The 17,419-nt window shown below is 43.1% G+C and overlaps 1 protein-coding gene across 4 annotated transcripts in view; it reads right to left on the reverse strand.

The window, feature by feature from the left end:
- The window catches only part of LOC145454161 (diacylglycerol kinase delta-like), a 56,186-nt gene that overhangs the window by 16,010 nt on the left and 22,757 nt on the right, over positions 1-17,419 (reverse strand). For 2 of the 4 annotated variants that reach the window (XM_080332179.1, XM_080332178.1), the window contains exons 3-8: positions 10,396-10,446; positions 8,000-8,062; positions 7,842-7,922; positions 5,467-5,571; positions 2,131-2,263; positions 1,130-1,236 (exon numbers count right to left, since the gene is read on the reverse strand). In XM_080332179.1, the coding sequence (XP_080188305.1) occupies positions 1,130-1,236; positions 2,131-2,263; positions 5,467-5,571; positions 7,842-7,922; positions 8,000-8,062; positions 10,396-10,446 (540 nt within the window). Of the gene's footprint in view, positions 1-1,129; positions 1,237-1,879; positions 2,104-2,130; positions 2,264-5,466; positions 5,572-7,841; positions 7,923-7,999; positions 8,063-10,395; positions 10,447-13,223; positions 13,717-17,419 lie in introns of those variants that run through there. The other 2 variants (XM_080332180.1, XM_080332181.1) reach the window with 2 other exon arrangements.

Raw genomic sequence — 17,419 nt, forward strand, 5'->3', positions numbered from 1 at the left:
ATCTAGATGTTTAAAATATAACTTTAAATCAGTAAATTCTAATTGAGATGTCTTCGGGATTTGCTTCACACACCACAGCAAACAATTGCTTGAAAAATGCAGATTCAATATTTTACAGGTAAAAATTCAAACGTATTCGTCATGCAATTGTTTACGTATATCAGACAGTGCAACATGAGTGGATGATAATTCACAATCAGTGAAGTGCATAAAGCCTACCAAAGCAGTACAAAATGCAGTATATCTACCTCAGGCTTACTGAAGTCAAAATATTCAAATCATGATTGATTAGGATTAGGGCCTATGAACATTGTGAGAACACAGTATTTACGAAAGCAAAGTTGGCAGCATGCAATATTTTCCTAGAGGTATGCAGTAACATGGTGTACTGACTCTCAATGATGGGCTACATAAAATACCATAGTTGAAACAAGACAGCATGTTTGCATTTCAGAGATAAGTCCATTAGAACACATCTCGGGAAATAATTAATTTCATCAATGATGATAGCAATACCAAGGCATAGCAAGGGTAGTATTGCGCTTGTAGCCAGTATAGAATTCTGTCAGGCTTTACTATTCATATAGTGACCCAAAATCAGACTGGGGTTTATTAGGACTAGCAGTACCACAAGTACTAGATTACAAATCACTTCAAAATTCAGATCATAGTCTCCAATTACTGTATCAGTCATGGAATGACTTTCTTCTACCAGTCCATCTATCTCAGCCAAACCAATCTTATCCGACGAACAAAAATGCAATGCCTTCTACAATTTGGACCTACTCATCTAAAATTGGTATATTGCAGCACCTCATTTTCCCAGCGGTCCAGGGTAATAGATCAAAAAGCATATAATTTGCCAAATAATAGCAACTAGAATGTAAATCTACGGTTTATTTGAATGCAATGTCGCTCAAACACTTGCATTTGCAGTTGATTACTTGCAAACACCCTATTCTGGACTTTTATGTCACCGGCGCTGAAGTTTTTTTGGCATACATGTAACAATATATGACATCAAATAACAAACAACATATGCACTTGCCAGAAAATCCAACTGAATTATATCAACAAAATCTCCGATCACACTCTACATCGTAATTCGCAACGCTACTGGTCGACATACCCCGTCCTCATTTTCGATAATCTGCTTTCCGACCGTAGAAAGTATCGCCCATTTGCACTGTTTCGTGGCCTTCGCCGCACAACGCTTGTGAGCCTTGAACTTACACACTGTTCAAAGTAATTTGTGTCACACTGTAGGCGGGTAATAACATCATGAAAAATACGAGGTTCACGCCGCGCTACAAAACAGTCACTGGTAGAGTTTACATTTATCAGCAGCATCCAGGGATCCATGGACAGACTGGAGGCTATTTACAAAAACCAGAGCACTGCCATCCAATTATCACACATTGATGAGCGACATAATAATATCTTACTAAACATGACCATGTGTATTTCAAACAGTTGGGCCGTTAGTTTACCAAATTCAGGTCAATTCACAATAGAGATAGGGATAGAACAAGACCATAAATTTGGGCCTAGACAAATTTGCAATATAGCAAACCAGAACAGGAAATTCGCTGTCACACCACAACGAAACAAAACTTTCAAAAGTATCGCCAAAAATAACCCACGTCATACCTGCGATTGTGACACTGACACAGCACATTATAAAACAATTATGAAAGATTGTTTGCCTCGAAAAGAGAAATTAGCCAGCACAATTTACGAAGCTGATGCAAGTGTTTCCTATAACTCTGATAGATTAACAATGAGTCCAGCTGCATGACACACAAACTAGAATCCACTGTCGCATGATTTCGTTTGGCATGGCAATCCACAACAACAAAATCTGATAACATGACTCAACCTATAACCAGATCACCCAGTCACGTCCGGAGGAACAAATAGCTTAGGGATCCTCATCAATGATTACAGGCAAAGTGTCCCAATCTCAAAAATGCAGGTGTTCAACATACAGGCTTCCATACTTGCAGTCAGCCCGACATATTTGTGGTCTCAATAGTGATTTACCATGCAACAAGATATATATTTCTGCATTCATAAGGGCTTTTAGCAATATATTCGAATCGATCTCGTAATACAAAGTGCATCACATACCTTCGCATGACAGACCGTGGTTCATAACTCCCGAAAGCACCTCTCTACAGACATTGCAGTAGGTGGGTCTCGCATGGGTGCAAGTGTACCAGTTGTGTCCGCCGGAAAAGTTCTCCATAAAAAACTGTTGAGGCTGTCGCGAACGATATCAAACCGTCAAACGCTCTACTAGCATCATATCCGCCGTAACTAGCATGAAAAATGCAACAGAACAGAAAGCGGCAACAATGAAAACGCGGGTAACCATAATTTGCAACCATACAGCACGCGCTGTACCTGATTGATTGGGATCTTCATTCTCTCTAACGCAGCGTGATTAAAAAAACATGAATACAAGCCAATGGACGGGATCGCATGACATAAAGGCCTAATCTACTCTAACAAGGCTATTGATATTATCGGCGGGAATTCATTAAAACGGACGACTTAATCAACGCAACAACACCAAGTCCGACGGCTGCATTAAAGCTGATTTGACATATGAATAGAATAATCTTGAATTAACCAACGGGGGTTTATCCGCACAAGGTACAGTTTAATTGAACAGGGCTAATCAACAAATATAACATTCACGAGTCCACATCACCTAAATCGCACTGTTAACAACCCGAGCCACCTTCGATCAATATTAATCGCCGAGTTCCCGGCCACAACCAGAACGGACAAGGCACGAATTTTGACATAGGAGCCAGATAAACCAGAGGTTCTTTGATGACATAATCGTTACCAAAAATACCATCAACATAATCGACAATTCGGCGTTACGTGGCAAGAAGGTAGCCCGCCGAAAAGCGCATGCGAATCTGCACTCGCGTTTACTACACAGACAATTTAAGTCGCAAAACGCTGTAAAGCAACGAAGTCTTCGAATGGATTAAATATTTGTTCCTAATGCTATAAAACCGCAAGTCGCTCGGCGAGGCACAAACGCAGCAGGTCGTTTTTCGCAAGGCAAACAAAAGCGATAAACCCGCGTAACGCGTGGCCGTTCCCGCATCACAAGCCCGACATCAGAGTCGCAAATACGCTGACCGTAGCAGTACTCTTCCACTGACAGTGTGCAATCAATAAGTGTCGTCGCAGATTAGCGTCAATGAACGAGACTAGCTTACGCGATGTACGCGGACTTCATCGAAATCCAAAGTTATCCTCAGCACATAACGTTAACCGGAGCGGGTCATTTTTCACGCTTAGCGCCGACTGACGGCGGAATTAACACCGCGACAAGCGTTCGTTTCTAGTAACATGCATTTCCTGACTGAAATTATGACGAATCCCGGCTGCGTGTTTGTCTGGTCGGATTTTACGGTAGCGCAATCGGAAGGAATATCTTGCATCGCAAGACTACATTAACTCTATAATCAAATCAACCTAAGCTCCACACTACGCTTAGTCTACTCTACGAGCCTCTCTGTAGTACTTACTCACGTGGACATGACTCTTAACTATTCCAACTTCTACCTAACAGACTAGGCCTATAATACTCGCGTTTTACCAACTCGGAAATCACTGCTTTCAACTTGTGCTAAGTAGAAATTTACTTCTACTTCTACTAAAGTGACTCTGACTCTGCTCTGTAGTAGGCAACTCGCGGTTAAGCTGTCATACATCAACTTTAATAAGATATCGATGTCAGCGATACACTTATCTTACCAATGTCACCTATCCGTACATCACTAGGAAAGAAAACGCATTATAAACACCTCGAATTGTACTCGCGATACTGGTGATCAATCTACTTCGACAGAATTCAGATACACAACGCCATCCGCGGAACGCTTTGCGGATCACACTGACTGCACAGTGCGCACACTACGACAAAACCAGAGGCTCGTTACGGATAATAAATCAGTCAGCCCGGTTATTCACGCTATGCAGACCTGTCTCCGGCTGTCATAACGGACCGCAACATCTCGACTAAGCTACCAACAATGCGAAACGATCAACATCTGGCGAGAGGAAGTGACAACACCGACGAGTGTTACGTCAGAATGGACTAACATCCGGGACGACTGCACCTCGCCCGTCGCACTGTATGCGAGAACCATTTCGCGTTGGTCGACATGAAATCTGCGAAACTTAACTTTTGCAACAGCGCGAACGCGCTCAAAGAAACGAAAACACTGACAAACGCTGCATCACTAACACGTTACGATGTTTGCAATACCGTTAACGACTCTGCGCAGTGCATTCCGCAGCACAAACAAACAGGCGGTGAATCGGATATGACTATCGAAAGTCATTACAGAAGGTAGAGCGAGTGTTAAAGTCCGAGGCAACTCACACTTACAGACAGACGGTGACTACCTGTCCGTTAAGGTTGACTTATCAGTGTGGAAGAGGCGTTTGCACCGCAGAAATCCGTACGATTGAATGCGTTCGATTTCGGAGCGAAATGTTTCTAGAGTTCCCGCTCTTTTTGCGAGTTGATCATGAACGGCACGGTCACGTGACTTAACCGAAGTCGGAAACTGCGGATATTATTCAGCGCATTCAGTAGATTATCAGTTGCAGTTGTATGAATCACGGTCAAAGTATATTCACGGTTGATACCAAAGTAGAATTGAAATTTCTACCAGTACAAGGCGGGGCGATACGCGAAAACATCACTAACAGACATGCGTGATAGGCCGAGAGAAAAAAGCCATTCGTTTTATGCTGAACGCTCCAAACTAGCGTGTGGATCTGCGCTGAAGTTTCAGGAAATTCCGAGAACAACACGTTGTATACAAACCATCATAAAATACAACACGGACTGCGTGTACCGCCTGCGTAACCAATCCGCCCGTGTTGCACCACGAGTATTTTCATTATCCATATCACGCGCGCGCACAAGCGAAGAGTCACGTGATTACTCACATTACACGCACGTCGCACATGCAACTGTCGATATCGGAATTTTCAGCCAATACACCGACATTCAAAAGATGTGACATCTAGCTTAGCGTGCATTTCCAAAACTTTAGAGCATTTATTTGAACAGATTCACGGCCAGTGCTATTCTTGTGCGTTGTATAGCGACCGAGACGTATGACACCGCAATTGCAACAAGTACATAATAAGTAATAAACAACCGATCCACACGGGGCGCCATAGTGCAGACTTCTTTTTAGGTTTTCGACAATAAACTTCCAGTTCTTGCATTTTCACGGGACATTAAAAGAAATACGCGTCACTACAGGACAGAGAATTCGGTTTGGATGAAGGATTTCAAATCGGAGTCGACAGTCAAATCCGGAACCGAATTATCACGCTACGAGTGCAGCGCGGAAAAAAATCGGAAATTCGGCGCGGAACACAACGCGACACGAAAACCAAGTACACAAGCAAACTCACCTCGTAGAATTCACCGGACTGCACCGCCCTGATCGCGCTGATCCATTCGTCCATCTCGCGACGCGACTCGGCGCACAATATCAAACTTTCGAAAGGAGTGATGATCTGGGAAAAGCGCGCGAAATTTGAAATTTCGTAAACAGTTGTTCGACAAGTACGATACCAATTCTGAAGCAAGCTAATGTTTACACCTAATATCAGAGGTACTCAAGTAAAAAAGGAGTACCAATTTCCAAATAATGCAAAAACTAATTCAATTGAATCACTGACACTACAGGTAGATGTATTTTTCGAAAATAAATTCAGCCACCAGGACACGGGGGCTATTTCCAACAAAGCGGATGAAAACATAGTTTAAAACTACCTTCAACTTTGGGCGGAGATCATAAAGTTGGATTGTCGATAAAGTCGATTATGGTGTGTATCAGGCTTTAACAACCCAGGATTACGGAAACCGGTTGATCGCAGCGTATAAAGTTAGTTTTAATCTCATGAATTAACAAATCGTAATAGCTATCTATAAAAACTGCGTAGCCTGCGTATAACATTCCTACGCGCAAACATTCCCGATAATGACCGTGACGATTGTTTCCTGGGTATCGGCTTCACTAAATAATGAGACAATCAACGAACTATATGTACCCACCATTGCAGAGCGATATATCTATCAATATTCTATAACCCGTTTCTTCGCGGTACATTACTGATTACGCACGACTTCTATCTCGCGATGATGATAATTAGGGCAAGTTTTTGCAGCTTTTGCAGCTTCCTAAATACTCATAAGTTATGCAGTATGGTGTTTTAATCTGTTCGAAGGAATCTTATACCGCAAGTTTTTGCAAATTTTCTCCGTTTTATTTTTCATGCAACTTTCTGGAATTTTGATTTGACGTACATTCATCCTAGACCGCCGAAAATTATATTTTAATTGGATCAATTTTTTCAGGCTATATTTGATTTTGTTTAAGTCGCCAACATTGAGTTTTGCTGCAGTGCCTTGGATACGGAACGATTCGAGTATCTCATACCCTCATAATTTCAAGGAACTTTGTAGTGTAAGTGTAACGTTTGTGAAAAATAAATGCAATTTTTACTGAACTTTTGTGAAAAATAAGTGCAACTTTCCACGGATTAGACTGCAACAAAAACTTGCCCTAGCGATAATTCTACGTATTATAGTCGCAGCATCTTTATCAGCAGCCTGCAGTTTCATTCAACAGATTGACAACTGACAGCCAAAACCGCGTTTTCGCAGTATGACGCAATCGACAACACCACGTAATTGAAAACTCGGGACACCTCCGAGTAATCATCGCACGTAACCTTTTCCAACTTCATGCGTCGCGATTAGCAGTTTATAATCACACGATTAGCATTCTTCCGGACCAGCTAACTTTATCATCTCCGCCTAAAATGCGTTCCAATTAGCAGTTATTAATCACGTGAATTAGCATTCTCCCGGATCAGCTATCTTTATGATTTACGCCCTATAACTAAGAGTAATTATTTTGCCTTGACATTGTTCGATTTGGAACTACAGTAGCTTAAAAGCATAACCATTAGAGTAAATAGTGTAACTAAAAAGTAGAAGTACTTCCTGGAAGTATATAACCTCTGTCTACTATACGCCAAGTCAGTGGCCGCGCAATTACGCAGCAACCAACTCTCGCAGCAGCTACACAGCAAATATGACGTCACATATCGACAATTAACAACCGGAAGCGTCTGTCTTCTCCCTATAGGCCGCGCAATAGATAGCTCTGCTGTATGTAACGATGTTCTAAGACTTTGTGCGAGTTACGCGCCCGAGAGGGTAGTAGTAATTTTGGCTGCCTATCGAGAACCCAATCGAGACATTTAAATATGAAGTACATCCACTCATATCTTTATTACCCTTGCATTCTGTGAAGTATACAAATCATAATGTCGACACAACATAGAAAACACCCAAGAGCTATCGTAGAAGTGATCAATGTAGTCATTGTTAGTGCTCAAGCAGAAGCCGAAATAACGTCGCAAATTTCTACTGGAGTACAAGTAGCTGTAGAGATTTATAATAATGCAAAACAATTAGGTGTTCCTATAGTTTTGCTTAAAATACTGAAAACTGTGAAGAATCAAGTAGTAATTGAGAAATTCGTTACTGACTGCCTCTTCCTATATGTAAATTCGTACAGAATAGCCTGAGTCGGATTTTAGCAAGATTCCATCGCAGTCATCAACACCAGCCTAACCTTTACCCTGCAGACTGCAAAGGAAAAAGAATCTACGTCAACAAACGCTGTCTCGACCAGACCTCTGCGCAAGCGCAACAGCCGTACATTGTACACATCCCAAATCCACCAAAAGCCCGAATCTACGCTTCGGCTTACCGAAAAGCTGCAGTTCACATTCTTGGTGCTTCTTTCCGCCACGCTGCATTCTGTCAGCGTCACTTCTTCGAATATGTCCGCCTGAAACACAGCGTCACCGCGATCAATCAAAGTGCGGCGCGCAAAGAGCCAAACGCAGGCCTATACTGCCGACGTACGTCTTTCGTCTTGGCGTAGAACAGTCTCCGGGGCCGCAGCTTGAAGTAATGTTGCCGCCATTTCTGAAAGGCACGCGGAGTTTACACACGGCGATAGCGGTCTCGCGATGGACATGTGTATTTTATATTCGGGGACAGACACCATTTCCCACGACATAGCAGCGTAGATAACGGAAATTCCAGAGCCTTTCTAGGGTACGAAATACACGTTCAAATTCGCGTCGAGAGCAGAAAACATATAGGCCAGAACCGGAGGCTTGAATTATTATCGCGTATTCCGCTGTGATGTTGGTGATTTGCGCGTTTATTTGCATATTGCAGCGTCTACGCACCAAAAAATTTCAACGTTTTCCAAATTAGATTAGAATTAGAATTAGTGAATTCGCAAAAACTTGGAAATTGAATAAAATCACTATATACATACAGTGTTCCCGTAGCATTTCCAGGAAAAACGAAATTAAATTAGAATTAAAATTAGAGCATAGAAAAACTTGACAGGTGAGATTCGAATTAGACATTTCGCTCTAATTAAATAATTAAACGGTTATCCAAGTCTGATTCGCGCCATACGGAGCGCTTGTGAAATTACCACACTATACTGAAAGAGGACTTGGCATGTATGCGGACATCTAAACGGAAGATTATTAAAAAATATATATTGAGCGAAAATTATTGAAACATCAAGACGTGCGTCCCGCTGATGCATTCTAATGACACTGAAAACGCTGCTTATAGGTAACAGGTGAAATACGCGTGTGGGAATGAACGGGACATATTTGTAGATCGGCAAAGATACCGACACAGGCTACACTATAATACCTGCAGCATCGGACAGCACCGCATAACGGCCATTAGGTTGTTACGGCACATTACCATAGAAAAGATATAAGACCAGCAATTATTCTAGTAGACATGGTATTCCGCTGTTTTACACTTAATGATGGGAATACACCCTCTATTCCCCGCGAGATATGGAGACAGAGGTAAGAAGGGAACCCAAAAATCCATTCTCAAACGCTCGTTATCGTGTCCCGAGCTCCGCATAAATCTTAACATTAACGTATTTCAACAGTCGTAAGAAAATTTACGTGGCAGAGAACGATTGAGCATTACAACTTCCACAATTCAAAGGATTAGACCGCCGAGTTTGGTTTTAGCTAACGCCGTATTAGACAATGGCGCCGTCGACAAACATACATTTCTTCAGCCCCATCGACTATTCATTCTGTCGGAAAATGCCGGAAAACACCGATTTCTGATACAAAATTTTGATATCTCAATTCCAATGAGCGAAAACGAGTGAAATGCATGCTTATGGCGACATATACCAGGTGCGGAGTGGGTTCTGTCTTAGCGTACCACTCCAGGAAAGCGCTAAATGGAAGAGATAGCGTAGTGGTATAATCCACAGCTGCGACACCAACGGGTTTCGGGTTCTAGTCCGACCGAGGTCGACTCCGGAATTCCTAACCAAAAGTGTTGGAGGTTTATCTAGGCTCTTCCTCGCCATCTAATCCGTGCAAGTGCAACCGGTGTTTTATAAAAGCCAAGAAGTGGGCCGTGCTACAAGTCGGCAGCTACGGAATAAAAATGAAGAAAATTGGCCCGGTGTAAATGACCATAGTCGTCGACAAACACAATGAATATCTCAAAACAAACAAACCAACATAAATGGAACCCGCAACGCCCCTGGTATATATCTATCCATAATAACTCGGTTCCACGCATTAAAATAGGCGTAAAAGCAAAACTTCGCATATTATACACGTTCTCCGACCATGTATATACAGTGCAATTCAGTTTCAGTTCCAGCTCAATTCCATTACAAGAAAAGTGGCGTAAAAGCATGATAAACACGGCAAATACAAATAAATTTCAACAATTGAACATGCAGCAATTCAACCGCAATCATAACCCTAAACAACACCCAATCACGGCAGCCGGGGTCTCACTATTTCGCCCGGCGGAAAGTTCAACGTCAATATAGCAACATAGCAAGTAGGACTGAGCACAATGATTCGAGTCGGCTGGTGTGATACAATTTTTTAAGTACAAAAATTTCAACTTAAATTTGAAATTTAAAAGTGCAACATTACTACCAACGAGAATGCTAGTTTCTAAGCCTTCTTCCCGACGCGGAAGTTTTGAAACCTCAATGAAAAACATATAGTACAAAACTACGCGCGCTGGTATAAATTACATTTCTTGGAAGTCGCGATCGACTCCGCGACATTGCCGAAAAGTACAATGCAATAGCTACGGTCGAAAATGTACCAAATTATCTTTACGCGGTGTGGAACTAGCATTATTTTCATTGCAATAACTAATCAATACATGCGGAAGATAGCATGCAAAAATCGAACCGACATATCACCACAATCGTGAATTAGACTCACCTGAAACGAAGAGGAGACAAGCAGCAGCAGATATCCTTCTTTCACGCTGACCTGTGCAACAGCGGGATTCTCCATTAGCAAAACACCTCACACGCCAAACCGCGCTTGCAAGAACCAGCCTCTCTAGCAGAGGCGCACATTAAAACGCGAGCGGAAAAGCAATTGACACTCATTCACCAACAGAGAGAGGTCGGACTCCGACACATCCGGCGCTATCATTGTCGACGCGAGAATGTGTCATATTTATAGCCGCGCGTCGCGTTTATGAGCGCCGTCACGTGACCAGGGCCGGCGCATCTTCGACAAGCTAATAATCCGCGCCGAGAAATACCCCTGGGACTCGACGAACGGGTGGGATATACGGTTTACGCCGTGGGAAATGGAGAAGGGTTAGTAATTTACAACCGTTACGTAAGTCGGCGGTCATCAGTATAGGCTGGGCAGTGGGCACGTTAATTCGAGTATTGCTGATATACAATGTTCTTCCAATTCTCTACTAGTTGCTGACGATTGCCCCTGACGAGTGTCACCCGAAAATATTCGGCTTTATTTCAATGTGAAGATACAATTAAATTGCATATTGAAATTCTGCAACTCCAAGAAGCCGTTCAATTGAGTATCCATTGTAATGATTTCAGTCGAATAGTGGGATACGATATTTTGAGTGCTAAAGTTATGCGACGCCACTGAGAGCAATATTGCCAACGAGAAGTTTTTACACTTTTTACTACTGCGCAACCTAGATTAGTCGCGTCCAAGCAACGCGTGTCAGTGTAAACGACAGTTTTACGAGTTGGTGATCGGCCCACAGTTACAAAATAGGACAAAGGTCGTCTTACAATACCATTATCTCAAATGCGGTGCACACTGCAAACATGGCATTGTTTTTATTATCGTCGCTCGATAGGTACATATTTGAAGCGTCCAAGTCATCCATATTTTGAACCATCCTACTTATCACCCGCGCGTTATTCGCGGAGAGTTTTGTCCTGCAACGCGTTTCGAGGCCGTCGACATCGTCGCTATTCGGCGATTTCGCTCAATTTACAGGAGGAAAAAGCCTACTATCACCGCAGAGCACAAGTCAAGTTCCCCCGCTACGATAATACGCCGCCATCGCACAGTGTGAGAAAGCCAAGTTCTCAGAGCAGCTGCAGCAGTAGTTGAATCAATAAACCTGGAATTACCGTAATGAAGGGTCTCGCCGGGATTAGCGGCAAACTCTAATGACACGGGACGTGGTATAGCGGCGAGCGACAAGCGATAACTGGCCGGCGAGGGTATTTCCTTTTGCGTTCACTAGATTTTTTTTGGCGTTCCGCAACCGACAAAGCAATCCTTTTCGGATTCGCGTAACGCGGCATCGACGTACACTATTGCAAATCCTGCTCAAAGTTCAAGTGCCAGTGCCAATTACGCCTTGTTATGGTGATGTCATTGCGGGAATAGGAATAGGACGTAGTATATTTTTGTCCTTGATGTTTTGAGGCATAAATACCGACTCGTGATATACATACAAACGATCTGTACATAATGCATATGCATAGACCGCTCGACATTGGACATTGTAAGGCTTTCCTAGTCGTGCACCACCCCTCCATGCTATCCCGGTAATGCTGAGCGCCAAGCGGGGAGGCCACGGATACCAGTGTTACTAATCAGGTATCCGATTAGTATCACAATGATTCGAATACTCTAATCTGATTCGAGAAATAATTTTAATGATTCGAGTCGAGTAGTAAAAGGCGATATTTTCGAGTGCTGAAATTATACACTCCTTGCCACTGAAGGTTAATTTATCAACGAGAATTGTGATTATGATACTTATTTTTCATTAAGAGGCGAATCAGTCAGGTACTCGATGTTGCCCATCCCTAGAATGACCCGCACAACAATCACAAAGCGCGGCGAAATTGTCATGATTCGGAAATATGGAAGTCTATCTTATACGGCGTGTGGCATTTCCTTGTGAAAATATACATATTGACACTTTTGCAAGGCATAATTATTGTTATTACATCATAATTGAGGATACTGGAATTCTGGACTGTACTAGGAGTCGAATTACCCAGTACCGGTACGGGCGGTACTTGATTTAGTCCAGCCCTAACGATAATGTTTGTTTGTTTTGGGTATTCACGGTGTTTATCGACTGCTATGCTGGTCATTTACACCAGGCCAATTTTCTTCATTTTCTTTATTCCGTAGTTGCCGACTTGTAGTACGGCCCACTCCTAGGCTTTTATAAGACACCGCTTACACGGATGAGATGGCGAGGCGGATCCTATATAAACCTCCAACACTTAGGTAGGAATTCTGGAGTCGACCTCGGTCGGACCCATTGGTTTTTCAGCTGTGGATTATACCACTACGCTATCACGACATTTAACGATAATGCAGAAACACCTACACGTGGACACGACACACGACGATCTCGAAAAAACTCTTCGAATTTGGCTATTGACACCCAACGCTGGCTTTGTCAAATACGAAATTAGTTTGCGATCAAGTATTGCGTAGCGCAAATTATTTTTCAATGGCACGAAAAGGTACGATTTAGCAATGCTACCCCTATACTATACAGTATGACGCCACAATGACAGGTACCAGCGCGATCGAAACGATCAGTTACTGAAGCCTACGAAACATTAGGCACACGATAAGTAATGCGTTCACTAAACCCAAGTCCAAACAAAGAGATCGAGAAAAACACTATCGAATACCTTTAAGTCACATATTTTCCACGCAAATTTCAATCGCGTGCCAGCACACATTCATCATTCTGTAAACAACCGCGGCCCGCGTCCAAACACAAAACCCCCACATACCTCGCCAGACTCCATACCAAGTCGACGACTGTTATTCCCGGCACCCCGGCGAAATATTCCGTTCAGAAACACCACGCTTGACTTTCACAGCGATCGGTTACGAACCGACGAAATGGCTAAATATCTAGTTCTGGACTCGAGCATGTTCCGGTCCGCGTACCGTGAATGGTTTTCGGCCGAGAAGGGCAAATTCGTGGAGGAAAAACCGGCATTGTGCGGGACAAAAAAGCCACCAGCCGCCGCTAGCGCGAGACAATGGCCCCCTTCGCCGAACAATGGACGATCATAACCTATTCGGCCGAGATCGTGACGTAAGCCGGATGACGTACGTCAGTCACGGGCGGCCCGTGTAAATTTGCGGATCTTACACACAAGACAATACAGACGAAATACAACCTATTCTGAGGCTGAGTCGCTGACATACATCCCACGGAGCAATTGAATATATCAAGTAGAGCTCACTGCTCGACGCATATCGGATTTTTGAGCCAATACCGATAAAACTAATACCTAGCGTCCTGGCACCTTCACCAATAGCCCTGATATATTCGGTCTTATTCAAAAATTACGGTGTCTAGCTTAGTGCACAGAGCATATATTTGATCAGCTTTACACCAACTGCTACTAGAAATGCTGCCCCGGGGCTCCTGTAATCTATGAGAAATACATTGAGCCCAGTCAAGCAATCGCAGATTATGGTTATGACTCCAAAATACCATGTTGTGACGTCACGAAAATGCCCAAGATTTTAAACTCTAAGATTCGACTCGATTATATCAACATTTTCGAATATTTTCGGTTGACACTCGTCACAGGAAATCGTCAGCAACGGGTGAAGACTTCAGAAAAACTTTGTACATCAAAAGAAGAAACTAGTATTTGGATATATATAAATTGAATCACCTCCCTGAGCGAAATTGTCACGGCAACTAGGAGACGCCATAAGAGACGGTGTAATTTCGAAAATAGCGCCATCTCTGTTTGCCGTAGCTGGGACGAGAGGAATATTGCCGGTAATTTCAATGTCGATTTTTATGTCACACGGGTGGCGAAAATGACGCCACCAAGCGCCACACGTCCACCGCTTTACACTACTGTAATTATAATGTGTGTGTGCGCCATGACGTTATAATCGGTGAAGCGAAGAATAACATCAAAGATTGGAGCACGCTCGAATGAAAATGACTTGAAAAATTCCGTAAAAGAGTCAACGGAACGAACCCGCCAAAACAACGGCATAGGTACGGGAAAATACGCAGGGGTCAACTGTGGAATTAACCAATGAATTTCAAACGCATTAAATCCGCCCAGCGCGAACAAACGCATGTTTTGTAACAGCACCTTATGCAAATTTTCCTTTACGTAACAATCATTTTGAATACATGTTCATCGTTGCGAAAAATTCCGCAGCGGGTTCTCAAAATGAGGCGACCGTGAGTTATCGAAGTGAAGTTGAACTCGCACCTGCAGCCTAGGTGGGGGGATGTTCAATAGTGCCTCTCCCAAAGAACTTCCAGCATTAAACGTGAGAGACAACGAATGGATAGTCCGGCCTTCAAGTAGAAATGAGGATGTGCCACTAGGGTTGGGTCTTCGGGATCAAATTTGAAATCCCGGGATTAAAAAGTAGTAAAATACTCTCACAAACTACACAAACAACATTCATTCCTTGTCATATTGACACAAAAACATGAGAGCATTAAGAGTATCATGGTTTACACGAGGGGTCTCAAACTCAAATTTGCTCGCGGGCCAATTTCGTAGTTACTGATGACGCGGCGGGCCGCCGCATCAAATAGGGATATAATATGCATTTCCAAGCAGGCCTTATTTGACGGACCTTGCAGACTGGCATTCCATACACATTGCGAAAATGTGATTCACTATCATAATGTTCACGTTGGCCACGGAAAAGTCATGTTTTTAAATATTTTATTAAAAATATTGTTGTGCTTGGCATAATTTAGCGAAATAATGAGTTATTGACAGTTAGACACCACGCGAGACGACAAATGCACCATGTCAGCGTAAAAGCTGTGGCGTTATGATTTCCGCAGCTAGCGGACTTATGACATGTGAAATAACATATTCTCCAGTTAAATATTGTCGAATAGCCTACTTGAAAATGCAAAATGCCGACGCGAGCCGCGTGTTTGAGACCACTATTTTAGACAAACAGCCGAGTTTGTGACACCGCTTTAGTACCAAAATATGAGATATGGCGCTACGTAAGCCTTGATAGATGCTGTTTACAAATCCCGGGATATCAATGGGATTAATCCCGGGATAGGGATCGCAATGCTATGTGCCAGTGCACACTGCATTAAAAGTAACGATCGTAAATGAGTAGCGGCTCTAACTACTTTGACCACATGTGTATGTCTTCAATCACAGGGCGGTGAACGAGATCTCCCGTTGCACCCCGCGCTTTCTTAATATCCCCCGCTCATCCGACAACACGTTGTTGACATCGCATGCATAATTCATTTCCGCGAAGTATATTCGCAAGGCCGCCTCGAACCCGGGCGGAAATCTTTACGGGGATCCGCGCAAATGCGAGAAGGCTTATCAAAAATTGATACCGCATCGCAAAAGACCATTAAATAACTTCGGAGCTGTTGGATTTGTGAGGGGAATCAAAAATCGCCGGAGCGTTGCGTTTGTGATGCAAGAGCGGGCGAGCGGATTTAATACTTTGAAAATCGAATCACGTGGTTCGAATCCGAGTCGAATTCGAGAGATGGATTCGTCTACTTGTCCGAACCAAAGTCCCGTTTAGCGGGTTCCCGGGTAAAACCGAGTGACTTTATGAGTCGAGTACAGCCTATCCTGACGCCATAACAGTTATGACTCGAAAAGGTTTAATCATATATTTTTTCGGCGATTAGAAAAATGATGCCAGTTGCACGCCATACAAAATATTTTCGTATTTCTGGACCAAAACTTTTTCGTGGCGCGTTGTGACGATTGTGAGTGTGGATCACTATTTGAGCGGTTCCATGAATATTAGTGGCTTTGTGGGATATGTTTAAATCGGTGCTGAGCTACGACAATTGATACTCGGATTCGGATTAAAGTACTCGAATCGTCCCAGCCTACTGCCGACTAGTAGTCAGGTTAACTTTCAATTCCGACTTATCCTGGCCATTTTAGTAGGCCATGTCCTGGTCTGCGGCATTCTCGACCCCTCAAAATAAAGATTGCAGGCGCTGTGACGTCAATGACGCTTGTAAAGTCAATATATCTTTGAAGATTGAATACCTTAACCCAACACATTGCCATTCGTGCTGCAGTATGTTGGTTAGCGATGCAAGTCACTGGATATAGCACAAGAAATCTTAATGGCCGCTGATAGATTGTAGGCAACGCGTCTATATCAGTACCCCGCGGGAGTGAGTCAAATCGATCGTGACGTATCACCATTATTAGCCGACTCTCTGCTTACAGTACGGACTCATGTGAAATACGCAACATATCGACAAGCCATCGATTTCAATAGAGTGTCGACTGTCGAGTGATTACGACGGCTACGACACGTAAAGTGCTAAACTCAATTAAGTCAATCCGCCTGTAGAGTAGGCCTACAACCTGCGCCACCGCCCACAGGTGAACCAACGCGAAGCTAATTTTACGCGCAGCGAAACATGAAACAGCATGGAGCTATGCAAAATTGTGCCAGGCGGTAATAATCGCTGTAATATTTCCCCAAATTCGTAATTTTGGCACGTTTTTTGAGGAGATTTTTCCAAGAATCCTTCTCCGGGACAGTGTCTCCGATGTCACTATAGCCTCGGGAATTAAACACGAGAAACGACCGTGGTTCACTGCTAGGGCTGGGCAAAATCGAGTACCTGAGTGAATCGATTCTGAATCACGCAATATGCTTCGAGTCGAGTAATCGAGTATCACTAATTATGACGTCATAACAGAGCGTGATGTGTGAAGGTTTAAATATGTATCTTTTATTTCACCACGAAGAATGTAATGCCTGTTATCCATCACATAAAAGATATTTTGGTATTTTTTCGACCATACCGATTTTATTGCACTTGGTGACAATGTTGCGGGACGATCCTGACTTTGGAAATCTGCTAGTTCCAGCAACTTCGTAGCTTTGTACTATATGTTTTGTATGCTACGATACGGCCAATCAAGGTTTCAAGCCTTCAACTGCGAAAATTACTGTCGAAACTATA

The sequence above is a fragment of the Botryllus schlosseri genome, chromosome 13 (genome assembly GCF_051294905.1).
Source record: "Botryllus schlosseri isolate E-star chromosome 13, Bs_hap1, whole genome shotgun sequence".
NCBI classification, from domain to species: Eukaryota; Metazoa; Chordata; class Ascidiacea; order Stolidobranchia; family Styelidae; genus Botryllus; species Botryllus schlosseri.